The sequence below is a fragment of the Diabrotica virgifera genome, chromosome 2 (genome assembly GCF_917563875.1).
Source record: "Diabrotica virgifera virgifera chromosome 2, PGI_DIABVI_V3a".
Classification (NCBI taxonomy): Eukaryota; Metazoa; Arthropoda; class Insecta; order Coleoptera; family Chrysomelidae; genus Diabrotica; species Diabrotica virgifera.
This window is the reverse complement of record NC_065444.1, coordinates 10,904,894-10,925,484: the sequence shown is the minus strand read 5'-3', so window position 1 is coordinate 10,925,484 and position 20,591 is coordinate 10,904,894. Positions and strand designations below refer to the sequence as shown.

Genomic DNA, 20,591 nt, shown 5'->3' with positions numbered 1-20,591 from the left:
AATCTTGTACTTCTTCTTCAAACTCCTCAGCTGAGCTTAAATATTCATTCTCTTCTTCCTCGTCAGACTCCCCTCGAGTCTCAGATTCCTCTTCTACATATCTCTAAATAGTTGTAATATGTATTTAGAATTAATTAAAAATTAATAAGTGATTAACTAGTTGAGTTGCTACGTATTGTCCGTCCTTTTATACGGAGTCGAAGCCTGGACAATCACGGGCGCATCTGAAGAAAAACTTGCCGTTGTTGAGATGTGGAGTTATCGAATAATGTTAAATATATCATGGACACACGTAACAAACACGGAAACATTAATAAAAATGAAAAAGGCAAAAGAAACACTCAACACTATGAAGGAAAGAAACATAGCTACTTTGGTCATACCTACACTAAGAAATAAAAAACGTGATGTGATTGGTTATATAAGGAAAAGAATTACGCATTGGTAATTTTTCATTAATTCTAAATACATATTACAACTATTTACAGATCAGGTAGAAGAATCTGAGTCTCGAGGGGAGTCTGACGAAGGAGAAGAGAATGAATATTTATTTTAGCTCATTTTTCTTTCCTTCATAATGTTGAGTATTTCTTTTGCCTTTTTCATCTTTCTTAATGTTTCCGTGTTTCTTAAGTGTTGTGTCCATGATATTTTTTACATTATTAGATAACACCACATCTCAACAATGGTAAGCCTTTCTTCAGATGTGCCCGTGATTGTCCAGGCTTCTACTTCGTATGAAAGGACAGAGAATACGTAGCAACTCAATTAATTAATTACTGATTAATTTCTAATTAATTCTAAATCCATATTACAACTATTTACAGATCATGAAGAAGAGGAATCTGAGTCTCGAGGGGAGTCTGACGAAGAAGAACAGAATGAACATTTAAGCTCAGATGAGGAGTTTGAAGAAGAAGTACAAGATTCGGACACCGAATTAATTTAGTTTATAGTTTTATATTTTCTACCTATACAGGGTGTCCAGAAACTCTACCGACAAACGAAGACAGGAGCTTCCTCAGGTAAATTTAAGATAATTTAACCCAATTCACTTAGTCCGAAAATGCTTCTTAAGGGAGCTAGAGCTCTTTGAAGATGGTGTCTTGTAATTAGTTTTTCTTAAATACCTCCAGAACGCTTCTATTTAAAAAAAAACAAAAATTGGTACTCGTATTTATCTTCAAGATATAAATCTAATCCATACATTGCAAATTTCTAGTACCGATCATAGGCGTCCGTTTTGGGTAGGGCAACGGTTATTTTATCGCATAACTTTTTATCCTTTTATGCATTTCTGACACTGGATTATTAAATTGTGAAGTATTCTAGTACTAAAAGGTACTCTTGTTTTAAATCGGTAGGACACACCGTTTTCTAGAAAAATCGATTTGAAAATTTTTCACTTTCTGAATTACAAAAAAAAAATTTCAAAAAAAAACTGTTTAGAAAGACGAAAACTGGTACATTTATTTATATTCCAGAGATAAATCGATTTCATTAATTGCGAATTTCTAGTACTGGTCATAGGCGTCCGTTTTGGGTAGGTCAACAGTTATTTTATAGCATAATGTTTTTGTCTTGAATTTTCGAGCATTTTTGACACTAGATTATTAAATTATGAGGTATTCGAGTACTAAAAGTTACTCTTACTTTATGTTGGTAAAATACTTCGTTTTTTGTTGAAAAGTTCTTTCAATTTTTTTTCAAATTCCAAAAACGAAAAACTTTCAAATCGATTTTTCTAGAAAACAGTGCATCCTACCGACTTTAAGCAAGAGTACCTTTTAGTACTAGAATACCTTACAATTTAATAATCCGGTGTCAAAAATGCATAAAAGTGAAGGACAAAAAAGTTATACGATAAAATACCCGTTGCTCTACCCAAAACGGACGCCTATGACCGGTACTAGAAATTTGCAATCGATGGAATCGATTCATCTCTGAAAAGTAAATATGCATACCCATTTTCGTTTTTCTAAATAGAAGCCTTCTGGAGGTATTTAAGAAAAACTAATTTCATGACGCCATCTTCAAAGACTCTAGCTCCCTTCAGAAGCATTTTCGAACTAGGTGAATTGGGTTAAATTGTCTTAAAATTATCTGAGGAATCTCCTGTCTTCGTTTGTCGGTAGAGTTTCTGGACACCCTGTATATTTATAAGTAATAATAAATTTGTTTTTTCTATCATATTTGCAAAATCTATTGTATAGTACGTATTATTTTCCTTTAATTAAGAAAAATTACTTAAAAAACTATAATATATCTAATAATTACTCTTTTCGAGACACAACAAGATGGATATCGCCAGGTCACGTGATTTTCTCGAGCGAACGAGCTGCATATTTACAGATGCTTGCGTGTGTAGACACCAAGGTGTTGAAATCAGTTAGGGTTTGGAAAAACAGAGTTCATTTACAAATACTAACAGATTTGGACACCAAGGTGTTGAAACCAGTTAGGGTTTGGAAAAACAGTACGTTTACAGACGCTAGCGTGTGTTGATACTAGGGTGTTGAAATCAGTTAGGGTTTGTAAAAACAGTACACTTACAAATACTAACAGATTTGGACACCAGAGTGTTGAAACCAGCTAGCTTTTTTAGTGGTTATACACGCATAGATGCTAACGGCTATTGACTTTGATTTTATATACCTACTGTTGTGGAAAAATATTTAAGTGATTTAGATATTAATAAATAATTAAACGTTGTTGGGATATAAACAATAATATATTAACACAAAAAACAACATAAAAAATAATGTTGTTCTGAAGCTATGTGCTTGTGGCATTTTTATAATTAACTATTTAGATTGGAAATAAGCCACAATTAAATTAAAAAAAAATAATTTTATTAACGGTTCGACGCCCAAATCGGGTGTCGTTGTCAAAATACAAAATACGTACTACTAAATTAAACAAAAATGTTGTTGTTTAGTAAAAAATACTTTAAAATGTATAATATATGTATGAATTGCCAATATAAATGAGTCAGATTAAAAAAATTATTAGTAGAATTTTTTACTAAGCAACATGTTTGTTTAATATACAGGGTGTTTGGTAAAGAATAGGCCATAGCTTAACCTCAGGTTCCTGAGGTTAAAATAGGCCGGTTTAAGCTAACTTAACTTAGTACAAAGTTTATAATAACCGAGATACAGGGTGTCAAAGTTAAACTTTTTTTTTATTTATTATTGAATATTTCCTGACAGATATGAGATAACAACATGAAATTTGATATGTGGGGTTTTTTTGGGTCGAGAAAACTAAATTCCCTACCAAAAATTATGTATTGCCCAGAGGGCGCCACATACGCCTTTCAGCACTTATTTATTACGTTAAATTTTTTTTATCCCTCACTCTGTATAATTTTGATATTAAAATTTTTATTCTCCTATTAGTTTTACTTAAAAAAGCTATACTTCTTTCATCTCTCTAAACTCAACCGTTTTCGAGATAAACGCATTTTAAATCTGCGATACACCATCATTTTTAGCATAATATCATTGTAGTTACACCCGAAAAATAACTTAAAACCATAATAATTGTGCCAGTTCTCAAATTTATGGCATTGCATCGCAAATTCCATTTGAAGAAATTTGCGATACATTTTTGGATAATTTTATGGTTTTAAGTTATTTTTCTGGTGTAACTACAATGATATTATGCTAAAAATTATGTTGCACCGCAGATTTAAAATGCTTTATCTCGTAAACGGTTGAGTTTAGGGAGATGAAAGAGGTATACCTTTTTTAACTAAAACTAATAGGGGAATACAAATTTTAATGTCAAAATTATACGGAGTGACGGATAAAAAAATTGAACGTATTAAATGAGTGCTGAAAGGCGTATGTGGCGCCCTCTGGGCAACACATAACTTTTGGTAGGGAATTTAGTTTTCTCGTCCCGAAAAACCCCCACATACCAAATTTCGTGTTGATATCTCATGCCTGTCAGGAAATATTCAATAATAAATAAAAAAAAGTTTAACTTTGACACCCTGTATCTCGGTTATTATAAACTTTGTACTAAGATAAGTTAGCTTGAATCGGCCTATTTTAACCTCAGAAACCTGAGGTTAAGCTATGGCCAATTCTTTACCAAACACCCTGTAGTAGTATTTTTTATTTTGACAACGACACCGGATTTGGGCATCGAAACGTTAATAAAATTATTTTTTTTCAATTTAATTGTGGCTTATTTCCCATCTAAATAGTTAATTATAAAAATTCCACAAGCAAATAGCTTGAGAGCAACATTACTTTTTATGTTGTTATTTTGTGTTAATATATTATTGTTTATATCCCAACAACGTTTAATTATTTACTAATACCTAAATCACTTAAATATTTTTCCACAGCAGTAGGTATATAAAATCAAAGTCAATAGTCAATAATCAAAGTCTGATTTCAACACCGTGGTGTCAAAACGCGCTAGCATGTGTAAATGTACTGTTTTTCCAAACCCTAACTGATTTCAACACCCTGGTGTCTACACACGCAAGCATCTGTAAATATGCGAACGGGCTCACTCAACTACAACAGAGGACGCAATAGCTATCGGTATACGCTCTTTCTCACACTGCTGCTTACTTATAACGGTTTTCATTTATATGCACGCATAATTTGTTTGATCACATGGCAATTGGAAAATTTTACCAAAAAAACCTGTCTTTTGTAGAATATTTATTTTTAAAATTAAAAAATCCCCTTTCAAAATAACAATTGCACCTCCCTGTTCGGAAGGAATGTACATAGCTAAGCATGTATAGTTGTATATTTTATACTCGTTAATAGTATGTACAGATTCAGATGAAATATTCTGAGGTTCAGATGCACCCCCTGAAAATAATCCTGGGGCGCACATGCAAGTATCTTGCAGAGTTAAAATCGCATTCAAATCGCCTGGACAGTTTATTTTCTTTATATTTGAATATTTAAATTTACTTTCAAGCCATATCAATGATATTTTTTGTAATAACAATTTTTACCCTTTTTTAAATTTAGGGGGAATTTTTGGGGAAAATAACCGCTACCCTCCAGCCAGACCAGCATTTTTGTATTAGGCTATCATAGAAGAGTCACCTGAAAAATTTTCAGGTTGCCTAAAATACCTACTCAAAAATGTCTCACAGCTCTTATACTAAAATGTTTATCGCAATTATTGTACTTAAAACAATAATTTCATCATCATCATCAGTAGCTCGACAACCCTTTTGGGTCCTGGCTTGTTCTAGGATTTTCCGCCATTCTGTTCTGTTCCTTCACTCAACGAAAAAGGTACGTAATATCAATAAAAATGTTAATTCAGACAACAAACGCAATACTTAAAATTTGTCCAATTCTTGGTTTTATTGGAACAACAAAGCGACGTTCATCAATTCATTATTTTCGTTAGTTGAGCCAATGTATTACGTTTATTGAATGGGTGAACATTCATTATGTATACCATAATATCACTTTATTGATATTACGAACTCTGTTCATTGAGTCAACGAACACTATTCATTGAAACAACAACGTCGTTAATTGACCGACGAAGACTATTCGTTGTGTCAATAACAGTGTTATTTCTCCTAACGTATTTCGTTTATTTCTACAATTATTTCCGTTCATTCCCACAATAAATACGGTTATTCTTACAAGCAATTCTATTCATTCTTTCAATCAGTTTCGTTCGTTCCTACTATGATGGTATTTTATATTAATAATTACTGAACGCATTAGCCCAATGTATGATATTGATTAATAATAATTTTTTAAATCCCCTTTTTGTCCTAATCCTAATGGACTTTACACTGTGTGATTTTTCATAATATATGAGAAATCCTATTATGATTTCACTTATACAGTGCGCTGGAATAAGTGTTACACCCCCCCGTCCCTTATTAACTTATTTATTTTAAGCACATAAGCAAAACGCTCGGACAGGTCGATTTTGAAAATAACCAAAGTATATTATAACATCAATGTTTCGAACTTTACACGATACGTCTTCAGGTGACAGGAATAAATTTGATTTTTTTAAATGGGAAAGTACATCATGTGACAGCTCATTTAAAAGCGTTTGAAATAGTGATTCCAAAAATGTATAACACTTTAATCCTTTTTGAGAGCGCAGGTGCAAAATTTCGATCGAATTCTTTTTAAACGCATTCATTTTTTTGGAATCTTGAGAAAACTAATAAGTATTTTTGAAAAATTTAAAAAATAAAAGATTATTACCGAGGGCTGAAGGTCCCTTAGAATAAACAAAAAGTTTCTTTTGAATGGTATATTTGAAATTAAAAATCATACTAAATTTTCTCTTTTTCATCCCTGGGACTTACTAAAATTATCATTATAGAAATTCTCAGGGACTTCAGACCCTCGATAATACTGTAATATTTTATTCTGCATTTAAATTTTGAAAAATACTAATTAGTTTTCTCAGGATTCGAAAAAAATTTAAAAAGAATTCGACCGAAATTTCACGATAATAGACACACCAAAACTTCCTTCTACTACGGACTACACTTGGAAACGAAATGAAATTATTATTCGGCACTTCGGAAAAGGTAACAGCATTGTTTAACAAAGAATTCTTTTTTAAACAATGGTAGCACAGAGAAGCTAGGGGTATAACGATTAGGAAAAGCCGTTATATTTCAAATGGTCAAACAAAACATTTATTGTCTCAACAACTACGTTTATTGTCACCATGAACGCATTGATTGTGGTTATTAAACGCAGTAGTAAATTTATTAATGCATTCGTTGTCACAATAATCAGATATCTATGCAATAATCATATATTACTCTATATCAACAACCTGTGTACATTGTTTTAATGAAATCTGTACGTTGTCACGATAAACCAAGGTAATTGCTTGTCATCTACGAAATCAAGAAAGTGAGTTGCTGCCAGAATTAACCTAGTAACCTTCTTTATTAAATATACGAAACTAAGTTATTGGCTGAATAAATTGGGTCTATTAAATAAAAAGAAGTATTTGCTTTTACTTACAAGAATTTAAGTATTTACTTAATAGTAATTGAATAGAGTCATTTTTTTAATGCTTTTTTTTAATTACTATTTAAGTTAATACTTAAATACGAGGAATTAAAAGCACATACTTATTTTTATTCAATAGACCCAATGAGTGTTACCTATTGATTAATGTGCTCTAATTATTTTCACAATTATTATTCAATCATTGTGGCATTAACCAAATACATCCGTCAATGTCTAAAAGTTCGTTGAAACAAAAAATTAAATTGTTGTTACAACGAAATACTATTTAATAATCACTGTTAATCAATATTACGAACTAAATTTTTTTGACCGTTGCTTTGTTTTTCCAGTTGGTAATCTTAAGTGTTTTCAGATCTTGTTCCACTTGTTCCATGTATCTAAGTTTGGGTCTTTCCCTTGACCTTCTCCCTACTGGTGTCTGCCTCATTATATGTTTTGGTGTTTCAGTATCCAACATCCGTTCAACATGGCCCATCCAGCGCAGACGTCTGATCTTTATGTATGGTATGACGTCGGGTTCGTAGTATGAAGCGTATAGTTCAAAATTATATCTTCTGCGCCATACGTCATTTCTTTTTCACCCCCATATATATGTGTCTAAGGATTTTTCGTTCAAACGTACCTAATAGATACTCATCGCTTTTCGACAGTGTCCATGTCTCTGATCCAAAACAATAATTTAAAAGTTGGAATTTTCTTTTGAATATAGAAAAATGACTGGTATGCGTTATCGTATTCCACCAAATTTTTTTTATTCAAATTTTTCTTTAATTAATGTATAATAGCGAGACCAACCGTGTTGTATGCATGTGAAACGTGGACAATGAATCCGAAAGAAGGAAAAAGTTTATTTAGGAGAGAAAAATCTCGAGAGAATTTTTGATGGTGAGAGGCGAACGTGACATAACATTGAAGATCAAATCAGAAGTTAATAGAGATTTATACGAGACCTAAAATAACAAAAACTCAGTGCACTGAAAGTTAGATGGTCGGGATATGTAAAATGCCATAAGAAAGAAACTTGCTAAGAGTTCTGCAACAGAAGAACATGGGAAGACAAAAAAGAGAGAGATCACCAAGAAAGTGGTTTGATGTCGTAGGGACTGACTTGGAATAAATGGAAACAAGGGATTCGAGAGAAGAAGTGAAAGACCGGAAACAGTGAGAAAAGAAGACAATCCCTAATACTAATATGAATACTTCCGTGGGGGATAGGCGCAAAATTTCGGCTCCAATGCTTTTTAAATGTAATATTTTTTTAATCCTGGGAAAACTAATAGGGATTTTAAAAAAATTTAAACTCAGAATGAAAGATTACCTTATTACCGAGGGCCGAAGGTCCCTGAAAACTGCTATGTTTATTTTAATCAACTATTTTCACTGGGAAATAAGCCACATTTTTACCAAAAAAAAAGATTTTATTAACGTTTCGACGCTTAAGTCGGGTGTCGTTGTCAAAATACAAAATAATACTAAATTAAACAAAAATGTTGTTGCTTAGTAAAAAATTTACAATAAGTGATTCACAATAGAATGCATAAGAAATTAGACGAAGGCATAAGTGATACACAAATGGGATGTAGGAAAGGTCTGGGAACACGGGACGCACTGTTTGCAGTAAGTGTTCTTTCGCAGAGATGCCTAGATATGAATCAGGAAGTATATGCCTGTTTCATTGATTTTGAGAAGGCATTTGACAAAGTGCAGCATAATCGTTTTAAAGAAATTTTGTTAAATAAAAACATAGACAGTAAAGACATTAGAAAATTATATGTAACCTCTATTGGAATCAAACAGCAAAAGTGAAAGCTGAAAATGAACTGACTGAGGATATCCAGATTCGTCGTGGGGTGCGCCAAGAGTGTATTTTATCACCATTGTTATTTAATTTATATAGTGAAGCCATCTCAAAATTAGCATTAGCCGAAGTCAATGAAGGCCTAATAATAAACGGTGAGCCACTTAATAATATAAGATATGCTGACGATACCGTACTTCTAGCGGGAACACTGGAAGAATTGCAACACCTTGCTCAACAACTAAATATACATTGCAACGATTATGGACTAAAAATAAATTTGAAGGAAACCAAGTTCATGGTATTTACAAAAACACAAAACATCAGAGTTAGACTAGTACTGGATAATACAGAAATTGAGCAAATATCTTCGTACAAATACCTTCGAGCATGGATCACAGAAGATACTGATCAGACAAAAGAAATAAGATGCCGCATTGAAATTGCACGATCCATTTTTAACAGAATGAGGAAACTTTTCTGTAATCGCAATATCAATATAACGCTCCGGATAAGAATGCTTCGTTGTTATATTTTCTCCACCCTTTTGTATAGGGTTGAGGCATGGACACTAAAACAATCCATTAAAAACCTGGAAGCATCTGAAACGTGGTGTTATAGACGTATTCTGAAAATATCATGGACAGATCGTAAAACAAACGCACAAATGCTCGAACAATTAGGAAAAAAAATGCGAAGTTTTAAATTCCATAAAAATCAGGAAGTTGGAACACTTGGGGCACATCATGAGAGGTAAAAAATACTAACTATTAAGGAATATAATGCAGGGCAAAATCAAAGGCAAAAGAAGCATAGGAAGACGTAAAATCTCGTGGCTACGCAATCTCCGTGAATGGTTTGGATGCAGCTCAATTGAACAACTCCGGCGCGTAACCAACAAAATTATAATTGCCAGAATGATTTCCAATCTCCGATAGGAGCGGAACTTTAAGAAGAAGAAGAAGTAAAAAATTGATGGTATTGCCAATATTGAAATTGAAAATAGTTGATTTTAAAAATGCTGCAAGGAAATAGCTTCAGAACAACATGTTTATTTTAGTTACAAGGGTGAAAAAAAGTATGGTTTTTGATTTCAAATATCTCACTCAAAAGAAACTTTTTATTTATTCTATTTATTATCTTTTTTCGACCCTCGGTAATAACGTAATCTTTCGTTCTGCATTTAAATTTTTCAAAAATACTTATTAGTTTTCTCCGAATTCGAAAAAAATTAATACATTTAAAAATAATTAGAGCCGAAATTTTGCGCCAGCGCGAAAGTAATAAAAATGTATTTAGAAATACTTATTTTAATATATTTTTCTTCTTGTTCTTGGTTTTGGTAAGGTCAGAGGTGTACATCGGAATTTACTACACATGTTAATCATTACAAATATCTGAAAAACTGATAGTAATTTCCATAATTTCGTACACAAATTAAAAAAAAATAGTGAAAGAATATGTAAATATAAACGGAAATACACGTATTCATAAATAAATATGCTTACCTTGCTGTTGACATCGCTGCACAGATAGATCCTCTATAAACCTTTCGGAAACGAATATTATTTTCACAAGAAAACTTTACACATCACTAACTACGTCTGTACAGATAAACAAGAAATATCAATATAAGCAGCTTATTTTTCGTTTTGACCAATGATTTTACTTATACAGGGTGTCTAGAAACTCTTCTGACAAACGAAAATAGGAGATTCCTCAGATAATTTTAAGACAATTTAACCAAATTCACCTAGTCTTCTTAAGGGAGCTAGAGCTCTTTGAATATGGTGTCTTGTAATTAGTTCCTTTTAAATACCTCCATAACGCTTCTATTTAGAAAAACGGAAACTGGTACGCTTGTTTATCTTCCTGAGATGAAAGTATTCCATCAATTGCGAATTTCTAGTATCGGTCATCATATGATCAGAAGAAAGTCACAGGCTGGGCTTGGACATTAACCTTTCCAAAACCAAAATCATGATATTCCACAAGAACCCCATTGAACAAATTACACCTAACATACAAATAAACGGCATCGCTGTTCAGAGTTTCCAAAGCTTGATATACCTGAGCAGAGAGCTGAACAGTCAGCTAGACCACTCAAAAGAAGTTAGAAGACGCATTGAAATAGCAAGGTCTGGTTTCATGATCATGCGTAAAATGCTCTGTAACCCAAAGCTCAGTCACAATAAGATTGAGAACAGTAAAGTGTTATGTGTGGTATCTTTTAGTATATAGCTGTGAGACCTGGATATTAAAACAGTATGACGCCAGCAAACTGAATTCATTCAAAATATGGATGTACCGCCGAATGCTAAGAATAAGTTGGACCAGCAGAACTTCGAATGAAGAAGTACTAGAAATAATGAACACTCGTCATTATATAGGACACAAGTACCTACATGACCTCAATAATTACTTTATGGAATTTATAGGGGCCATTTCCAGCCAGACAAGTCTCCAGGAGATACTATCTCTTAAGGAGGGAGCAATATTAGATCGGCCTTGCTTTACAATCAAAATTAGAAAGACGTCATATCTAGGACACATAATGCGCCATAGGAAATTTGAGCAGCTCCAGGTAATATTAGAAGGCAAATTCGAAGGTAAGAGGGTATAGGAAGAAAGAAAAAATCTTGTCTACGAAATATCAGAGATTGGACCCACACAACAAGGAATGACTTAATTCATCAAGGCCAGCACAGGGAGAAAGTTGCCATATTGATCGCCAACCTCAATAGAGGAGGCACTTGGAGGAGGAGGATTATCGATCATAGGCATCTGTCTTGGATAGGTCAACGGCTACTTTATCGCATAACTTTTTTGTCTTTAACTTTTAAGTATTTTTGACACTAGATTATTAAATTGCAAGGTATTCTAGTACTAAAAGATATTCTTGCTTTAAGTCTGTAAAATACATGGGTGTTTTGTGAATTTTTTTTTTAATTTCAAAAACAAAAAAATTTTAAGCGATTTTTGTAATAAAAGGTTTGTCCTACCGACTTAAAGCAATAGTACCTTTTAGTACTAGAATACCTCATAATTTAATAATCTAGTGTCAAAAATGCTTAATAATTAAATCAAAAAATAATTGATGGATTCGACCGTTACTTGATGGAAGTTCATTTTATCTAAAAATAAAACACTGAAAACGTTTGTTTTCTATACTTCCACAAAATTTATTACAACTATATGACTACAGCTGTTTCGGCAGAGTGCCTTTCTCAAGTGATTTAGTTTATTATGTGTTTGCCTTTTTAAAGTCTTTAACTGAAGAGGTTGAGGAGTGGGGAGCTGTTTGTCTCGAGTTGGTCATTCAGAATTATATCCGTATTTTTCAATTTATTAATTTCCATAGATTCTAATAAAGATAGCTTAAGGCCTTTATTTTGAATATGCAGAATTTGAAACTGTTCCTTAAAAGAATGATTATGATCTAGAAGGTGAAGTGCGTATGTAGAAGTGTCTGTTTTTCTATTGTTGAAAGCCTTTTTGTGTTCTGCTATCCGTTTGTCAAAGGTTTTGCCAGTTTGACCGATGCAAGTTTTCTGACAGTCACCACAAGTTAGTTTGTAAACACCACTCTGTAGTTGTTTTCTCTTTCGGCTCTTATTGTTCTTAATATATTTGCTTAAGTTGTTGTTAGTTCTAAAAGCTGGTGTTGTTCCTTTCTTTTTTTATATATCTGGCTATTTTTGTTGTTATCTTGTCAGTATATGTGGTAGAGCAGAATGTACTGAGTTCTTTTTGTGGTGGTGGATATACTAATTTCAAGGCTTTCTTAGGGAGTTTTGGTTTAAAATTTTGTTAATTGTTTGTTCGTTATAGCCATTGTTTACTGCTATTTGTTTAATGATGTTCAGTTCTATCTCGAAATTATATTTTGACATGGGAATTTCTGTTAGTCTATGTATCATGCTATGGTAGGCAGCTAATTTGTGTTGTGTAGGATGGGATGATGAATTGTGTATAGTTGATAATTTCTAAATATCCCGTATTTAAACAGTTCTTATATTGGTGGAGATACGTGGATGAGCTATTACAGCGGTTCTCAATCTGTGGTACATGTACCACTGGTGGTACATATCATTATTTTCGGTGGTACACAAAACGCAAAACTCTCAAAATCACCACTATTACAGTTAGTTAGATTACCTATCTAGATAGGTAGTTATTTCAGTTACGCTCGGTTTCATAATCAGTTAATGCGAACTTTAAATTTTAAGTTGGTACCTTTATCTATGCAATTCATATGGGTAAATGCCAACGTTAAAGTGAACTTTAGTTAATGTTCACTTTAAGTAGATTATGAAACCGGGCGTTAGGTGGTACCAAAAATATTAAAAAGTATTTTGTGGTACATGACTCAAAAAGATCGAGAACCACTGATCTATTAGTATGCTTTACAGGAACTAACAGGCAACTTGACCAATTTCTCTCATACATTAATTCACTTCATAGTAACATTGAGTTTACAATGGAAACAGAACAGAATAAGTCCATAAACTTTCTAGATGTAACAAGTACCATACTACACAACAAACATGAGTTCTCCGTATATCATAAACTACCCATACTGACACAACTATACACAATTCATCATTCCATTCTCTACAACACAAATTAGCTGCCTACCATAGCATGACACATAGACTGACAGAAATTCCCATGTCAAAAAATAACTTCGAGATAGAACTGAACATCATTAAACAAATAGCAGAAAACAATGGCTATAACGAACAAACAATTAACAAAATTTTAAACCAAAATCTCCATAAGAAAGTCCTGAAATTAATCTATCCACCACCACAGAAAGAACCTAGTGCCTTCTGCTCTATCACATATACTGACAAGATAACAACAAAAATAGCCAGATATATAAAAAAGAAAGGAATAACAGCAGCTTTTAGAACTAACAACAACTTAAGCAAATATATTAAGAACAATAAGAGGCGAAAGAGAAAACAACTAAAGAGTGGTGTTTACAAACTAATTTGTGGTGACTGTCCGAAAACTTACATCGGTCAAACTGGCAGTACCTTTGACAAACGGATAGCAGAACACGAAAGAGCTTTCAACAATATAGAAACAGACACTTCTACGCACTTCACCTTCTAGATCAGCGGTTCTCAATCTGTGGTACATGTACCACTGGTGGTACATATCATTATTTGCGGTGGTACACAAAACGCAAAACTCTCAAAATCACCACTATTACAGTTAATTAAATTACCTATCTAGATAGGTAGTTATTTCAGTTACGCTCGGTTTTATAATCAGTTAATGCGAACTTTAAATTTTAAGTTGGTACCTTTATCTATGCAATTCATATGGGTAAATGCCAACGTTAAAGTGAACTTTAGTTAATGTTCACTTTAAGTAGATTATGAAACCGGGCGTTAGGTGGTACCAAAAATATTAAAAAGTATTTTGTGGTACATGACTCAAAAAGATTGAGAACCACTGTTCTAGATCATAATCATTCTTTTAAAGAACAGTTTCAAATTCTGCGTATTCAAAATAAAGGCCTTAAGCTATCTTTATTAGAATCTATGGAAATTAATAAATTGAAAAATACAGATATAATTTTGAATGACAAACTCGAGACAAACAGCTCCCCACTCCTCAACCTCATCAGTTAAAGACTTTAAAAAGGCAAACACATAATAAACTAAATCACTTGAGGAAGGCACTCTGCGGAAACAGCTGTAGTCACATAGTTGTAATAACTTTTGTGTAAGTATAGAAAACAAACGTTTTCAGTGTTTTATTGTTGAATTAGAAAATGTAATGCAATAAAATATCCGTTGCCCTACCCAAAACAGACGCCTATGGCCGGTACTAAAAATTCGGAAATGATGGAATCGATTTATCTCTAGAAAATAAATACGCATACCAATTTTTGTTTTTCTAAATAGAAGCGTTTTGGAGGTATTTAAGAAAACACTACTTACAAGGCACGATCTTCAAAGAGCTCCGATCTTCCTAAGGGAGCCTCTAGCTCCCTTAGGAAGCATTTTCATACTAGGTAAATTGGGTTAAATTCTTAAAATTATCTGACGAATCTCCTGTCTTCGTTTGTCAGGAGAGTTTTTGACACCCTGTATAATGACTAAAAAAGTATTCCCACAATGAGAATACTTTTATAGCTTAACAAAGTTACTAATTCGATTATACTTCGTTGGCCCGACGGGACCGAGACATAGTAAGCCGTAAGGATCGAGGGTATTTAGCTTGTTTTATATAAATAATGCAAATGACTGGGACGTCTCGAGAGTTTGAAAAGGTTATGTTTTGAATTACTTTAATAGATTTTTGGCGATTCTGCACCTTATTTTACAAAGAAGCCAAGGGCAACGAACTTAAAGAAAATAAAAAATGAATAAACATTTTCAATTTACGAAAATACAAAGAATGCGGCTGTATTTTCAAACGAAAATACTGCCGCACCATATTCTAGTCCAATCAGAGAGTGCAGCCAAGCACCTCTACCGGTTTCGGAACTTAATAGTCTCTCATCAGGAGGCACATATGCTGCTCTCTCTGATCCAACCAAAACAAACCCCGGCGTGCAGTCACGGATTGCAACGAACGAAATGGCATAGATGCCCTAGCGGCAACTGCTATCAAAAGACTTTAATAGAAAATAAACAACAAAAATGGTTCAAGATTCCACAGCAAACATAAAATTTCTGCAGAATTGATTTGTACAAGTACCTAAATGCTTATTTTAGCTAGACCTATAAATTATTTTCTTTAAAAGACTAAGTTTTCAATCTAATGGCATATAAAACAACATAATGTTACTCTACATCCCACCAGATTGAAAACAATGGGAACCTTCTCTGGTTACACCTCCGAGGCTTCTACAATTTGCAAGCCATAACGGATACTGAGCTAAGGAAGATGAGGAAATTTTACAATTTATAATAATTCACGTCCCATCTGCTCAGCGTGGTTAAGTTCCAACGAGAATGGTTCCAAAAATGAATAACCATTTTCAATTTCGTACTCCAATGGTTCCCTTCGTACTCCAATCAGAGTAAACATGTAAATCATGTTTACTCAAGTTTACTGGGGTTTCTTTTGGTTGGATCAGAGAAAGCAGCATATGTGCCTCCTGATGAGAGACTAATAAGTTTCGAAACCGGTAGAGGTGCTTGCTGCACTCTCTGATTGGACTAGAATATGGTGCGGCTTTATTTTCGTTTTTCAACGCAATTGAAAATGGTTATTCACTTTTGATTTACATGTTTACACTGATTGGAGTACGAAGGGAACCATTCTCGTTGGAACTTTACCGCGCTGAGCAGATGGCACGTAATTATCTTCTTCTTCTTAAGGTGCCTGTCCGTTCCGGATGTTGGCGATCAGCATGGCTATCCGGAAGGTACTGGTCGTGAATTATAAATTGTAAAATTCCCTCATCTTCCTTAGTCTCAGCATCCGTTATGGCTTGCAAATTGTAGAAGCCTCGGAGGTGTAACCAGAGAAGGTTCCCATTGTTTTCAGCCTGGTGGGATGTAGAGTAACATTATGTTGTTTTATATGCCACTAGATTGAAAATTTAGTCTCTTAAAGAAAATAATTTATAGGTCTAGCTAAAATAAGCATTTAGGTACTTGTAAAAATCAATTCTGCAGAAATTTTATGTTTGCTGTGGAATCTTGAACCATTTTTGTTATTTCTTTTCTATTAAAATTTTCAGCACAGAAATAGTTAAATTTATAAATTTATAAGACTGTGATTATTCCTAGCCTTAATGTGGTACTAAACTTTAATGTTTGGTTACAGAAGAGTGGTTGTTCGATGCGTAGTTCTGCAATTGCTTTATGGCTTTCTTCGATGAAACTTAAACTTAACAGATATTATGACGAACGGAATGGTGTTCTAAGTACAAGAACAACGGTGGTCAACGAGGAGTGGAAGTCTACTGACATCAGAGAAAAACAAGAGAAAGATCCAGTTTTACAGAAAATTCGAAAATGGAAAGAAGATAACTGTCAACCCTCTTGGCAAGAAATATCAAACCTTTGCTCAGTAGTTAAAACATACTGGACCCAGTGGAACTTCTTTGTCATGGAGGACGAATTGTTTAAACGAGTACTGGAAAATGATGATGGTTCTGAGAAGAGATTTTGGTGATTCGAAAGAGCAGAACAGCGGAAGTATTTCGTCAGTTACACGACAGCCAATCAGGAGAGCATTTCAGTGTAAAGAAAACCCTTCAGAGAATTCGGGAACGGTTTTATTGAATCCATAGTTCCGACAATGTAAAATGTTGATGTAAGAACTGTACTGCCATGAGTAATGGATCTTATTGAAAAAGATAGGTTCCAATCACACAATACAATGTTAAAATGTTTAAAAAATAGCTTCGGACATTTCCTGGCTATTTCTAGAAAGTGAAACTGGAATCGGGTTCTACGCAATTCCAGACCATAAGGGCACTATTGTAAATATTTGGTCAACGAGTATAACAGCCGATTTTGGGGTGATATTGGAAATCCATAGCTACCAAGGAAGGAACCTTGATAGCAATCTATCCTACAGAATCTGCGATGGACTAGGTATGAAGAGTGAAAATAGCTGTGATAATTACCAACCTCCTTAGAGGAGACGGTACCTAATGAAGAGGCATGAAGAAAATTAGGAAAACAGCCTAGCACCCGCAATCCGCTATGGAGATAGTGCGAATAAATAATGGCAATATTTTACAAAGATGTGACCAGTGCCTTCCGCTCTTCGCAATGGTCTATAGATCAGCTGTTAATGAATCTACGGGCCAAATACCATCAAAATTCGTTTTGGATGCGATGTGGGACTTCCTGGTGATCTGGCGAAGATGTAACTGGTGAAGATTATGCGAGCAAATTATAAAAGAGGGGATGATATGCACGAGTTGGTCCATACATCCATATGATCCAAAGAAGCTTAAGGGTTGTTGTCACACGTTCCTTCAGTTCTGGGAAGGTCCGGTGCCATTCAAAGGAGACCAAGACGTAGAAGAAGATGTAGAAGTAAACAATGTCCAACAAGTAGCTGACCTCACTAATAACTTATGGAGGAATTTATAGGGGCCAGTACCGGTCAGACAAGTCTCCAGGGGAAACTATCTCTTAAGGAAGGAGCAATGTTAAACCGGCCTTGCTACGCCTCTGTTAAAATTTACTAGACAATTCGCAAAAGGTATTTACGGTTGTACTGACACCGTAGTGAAAAATCTTTAAATTTCAGAGAAGACTTAAGTAGGTAAATTAAAATAAACATTAAATTATAAACAATTCCCGAGATAGTTGGTCACTCCGTGCAATGCTATGTAAATCATATTTTAAACTTGATCATATTGCAAAAATCAATCATAACATTTTCAGGATTTTGAAAAATTATCAGTCGTAATTGCACAAGAGCTCTGAAATTATTGAATTTTTCCCGAGTGACACTTTGACAGTTTTAATTTCACAAGCCGAAGGCGAGTGAAATTATGTCAAAGTGTCACGAGAGCAAAAATTCTATATTAATTTCAGAAGTCGAGTGCAATTTGTTGCGATTATTTCATGAATAAAACTGTTCAAAACCAAAATTTTATTGTAATTTATTTATATAAGTACCATTAAACACACAGTTTTTATAAATATTTGACGATTGAAAGTTATCACTTTTATAATTTTTAAAACATTAATTGTCATCAATGTCACTGAATGTATTTTTTCTTAGCAACGAAGGGCATCTGACGTAATATACTTAACGACGGGAGATTATCAAAAATTATTATCGATTTAATTCAGATTTCTGTAGCTTTCTATTAGTCAGAATCTCCTATGAATGAAATAATCTCTATTACATTATCACTTATTTAATATTAAAAATATTATATAAGCAGATATCAAAATCTATGTTAGTTGCGTATGTTGCTCTATTGTAAATTGTAATACATACTTCATAATTACCTTCCTTAAAGGTTAATGTGTTATAGCTATGCAGTAAATAGTAATCAATAAGTGATAGTATGTTTAATCGCTTTTTTACAATACACCGTTTTATTATTATATCTGCAATAAGGAAAAACTGCATGCAAATTTGCGAGAATAATCATTATTGATACATATATCAGGTTATATAATTACGAATAAATGACATTGACATTTCGTAATTATTCAGGAATGTATAATTAACAATAAAATTTCTCGGTAAATTCATTTACGGTAATTGATAACAAAAAACTTTATAAATACGAGGAACTCAATTAAGTATGTTGTAAATTCATCTAAAAACATAAATTTATCTATGAAAGTTGAGTCTGCGAACGTTTCTACCAAATAGAGAATTAAGATTTTTATATAGACGCAGCGGCTCCTAAACGATGATAAAAAGAAAGTCTCTTGGAATTATTCTAAAGGTATTTACCTTAGATGTCGAGATACCAAAGAAGATTTGAGATTTGCTATTAGAATTATTCTTCCGGGAAATCAATATCTTAAAAAAGTGAATTTAATTTTCAATAGTACGAAATCAGTCTGTTCTATAAGAATTTTGTTTTATTTATTTGTTATCAATTTAAAAATATTTTCATATGACCAATGTTTTTAATTTTTCTATAATTTTATGGGGAGGTTCTACCGATTTCCCAACAGCTAATGGTATAATTTGTGGTAAAAATGAGTCTACTTTAATTTTTGCCCAAATGTCGCGTTGACATTTGACATGTTGAAAAAATTCACGTGAAAATTAGGTATCAGGAGCTAAAACATTACGTTTTCTAAATCATTTTGGTCTAAAGGGAGCCGAGAAAAAAAAATCTTCCAAATGCGTAAGAAAAAGGCTATCTTTGAGCCTTTTAAAGTTCACAGAAAGGGCCCCCATGTTTTTTTTTTGCAGAATGTATTACTGATAAATTATTTTTCGTTGTTTATTTGTTACATTGTTAATACAAAAGTAGTGTTTAATTGTCTTCACAAAATGTTGTATTTTGTGTTTGTGTGTTTTTTTGTAAAATTTATTACTAATTTTCTTTCTTTATTACATACATTTACATAAAAAAGTAGTGTTTAATTGTTTCAAAAATGTTGCATGTTTGGGTTGTGTTTTTTTGCAAAATGTATTACTAATAAATTATTTTTATTTCTTTATTTGCTACATTGTTACATTGATTACTGGATTGATAATCAGTAATCGTCAATTGTCAATTCAATCATGGCTTATTTAAAATTAAGATAAATTTAGACACCTAAAATAATTTGCTCTGAAAAATGAAAATATCTAGAAAACTAATAAATTTGGACATAGAGAATATTATATAAAAATTAAAGTACGGTAATGTTACTTTTCAATAGATAATGATATAAAATACAGGTTGTTCCATTTAACATTACTGAGAAAATAATGTACTTGCGTTTTGACTCACCCTGTATTTGATATAAAGAAAATTTGCGATGTCAATAATTCTTAAAAATTTTGACAATAAATAAAAAAATATAACTTTATCACATTAGTTCAAATCTAGTATGTGAGGTGTCGTGTGTAGCTAGCCAACAATAACATTTTCATTTCAGTAATTCTCCTCTAAACACACTGTTTAAATTTTCCTACTTAATTCTACGTAGCTACTTAATTCTAACTAGTTAATTAGGCTAGAACGCAATCATGTACAATACAATGTACGCAAATAAATTTTTTTGGCAGCGCCAATCTTATTGGATTTACAATGGGAAAGGAGCTGAATGTTGAAATAAAGTTTAATATGTATAAACCAGGGCATTTAGCAGTAAAAACACTGT

General features: G+C 33.0%; 1 protein-coding gene across 3 annotated transcripts in view; it reads right to left on the bottom strand.

Annotated features, from left to right (window-relative positions):
* The window catches only part of LOC126879961 (serine-rich adhesin for platelets), a 960,737-nt gene that overhangs the window by 819,915 nt on the left and 120,231 nt on the right, over positions 1-20,591 (bottom strand). The window contains exon 2 of one of the 3 annotated variants that reach the window (XM_050643382.1): positions 10,320-10,415. The exons of 1 other annotated variant lie outside the window; for it this stretch is intronic. In XM_050643382.1, coding sequence (XP_050499339.1) covers positions 10,320-10,333 — 14 coding nt within the window. In that variant the 5' untranslated portion in view covers positions 10,334-10,415. Of the gene's footprint in view, positions 1-10,319; positions 10,457-20,591 lie in introns of those variants that run through there. One more of the 3 variants, XM_050643381.1, reaches the window with a different exon arrangement.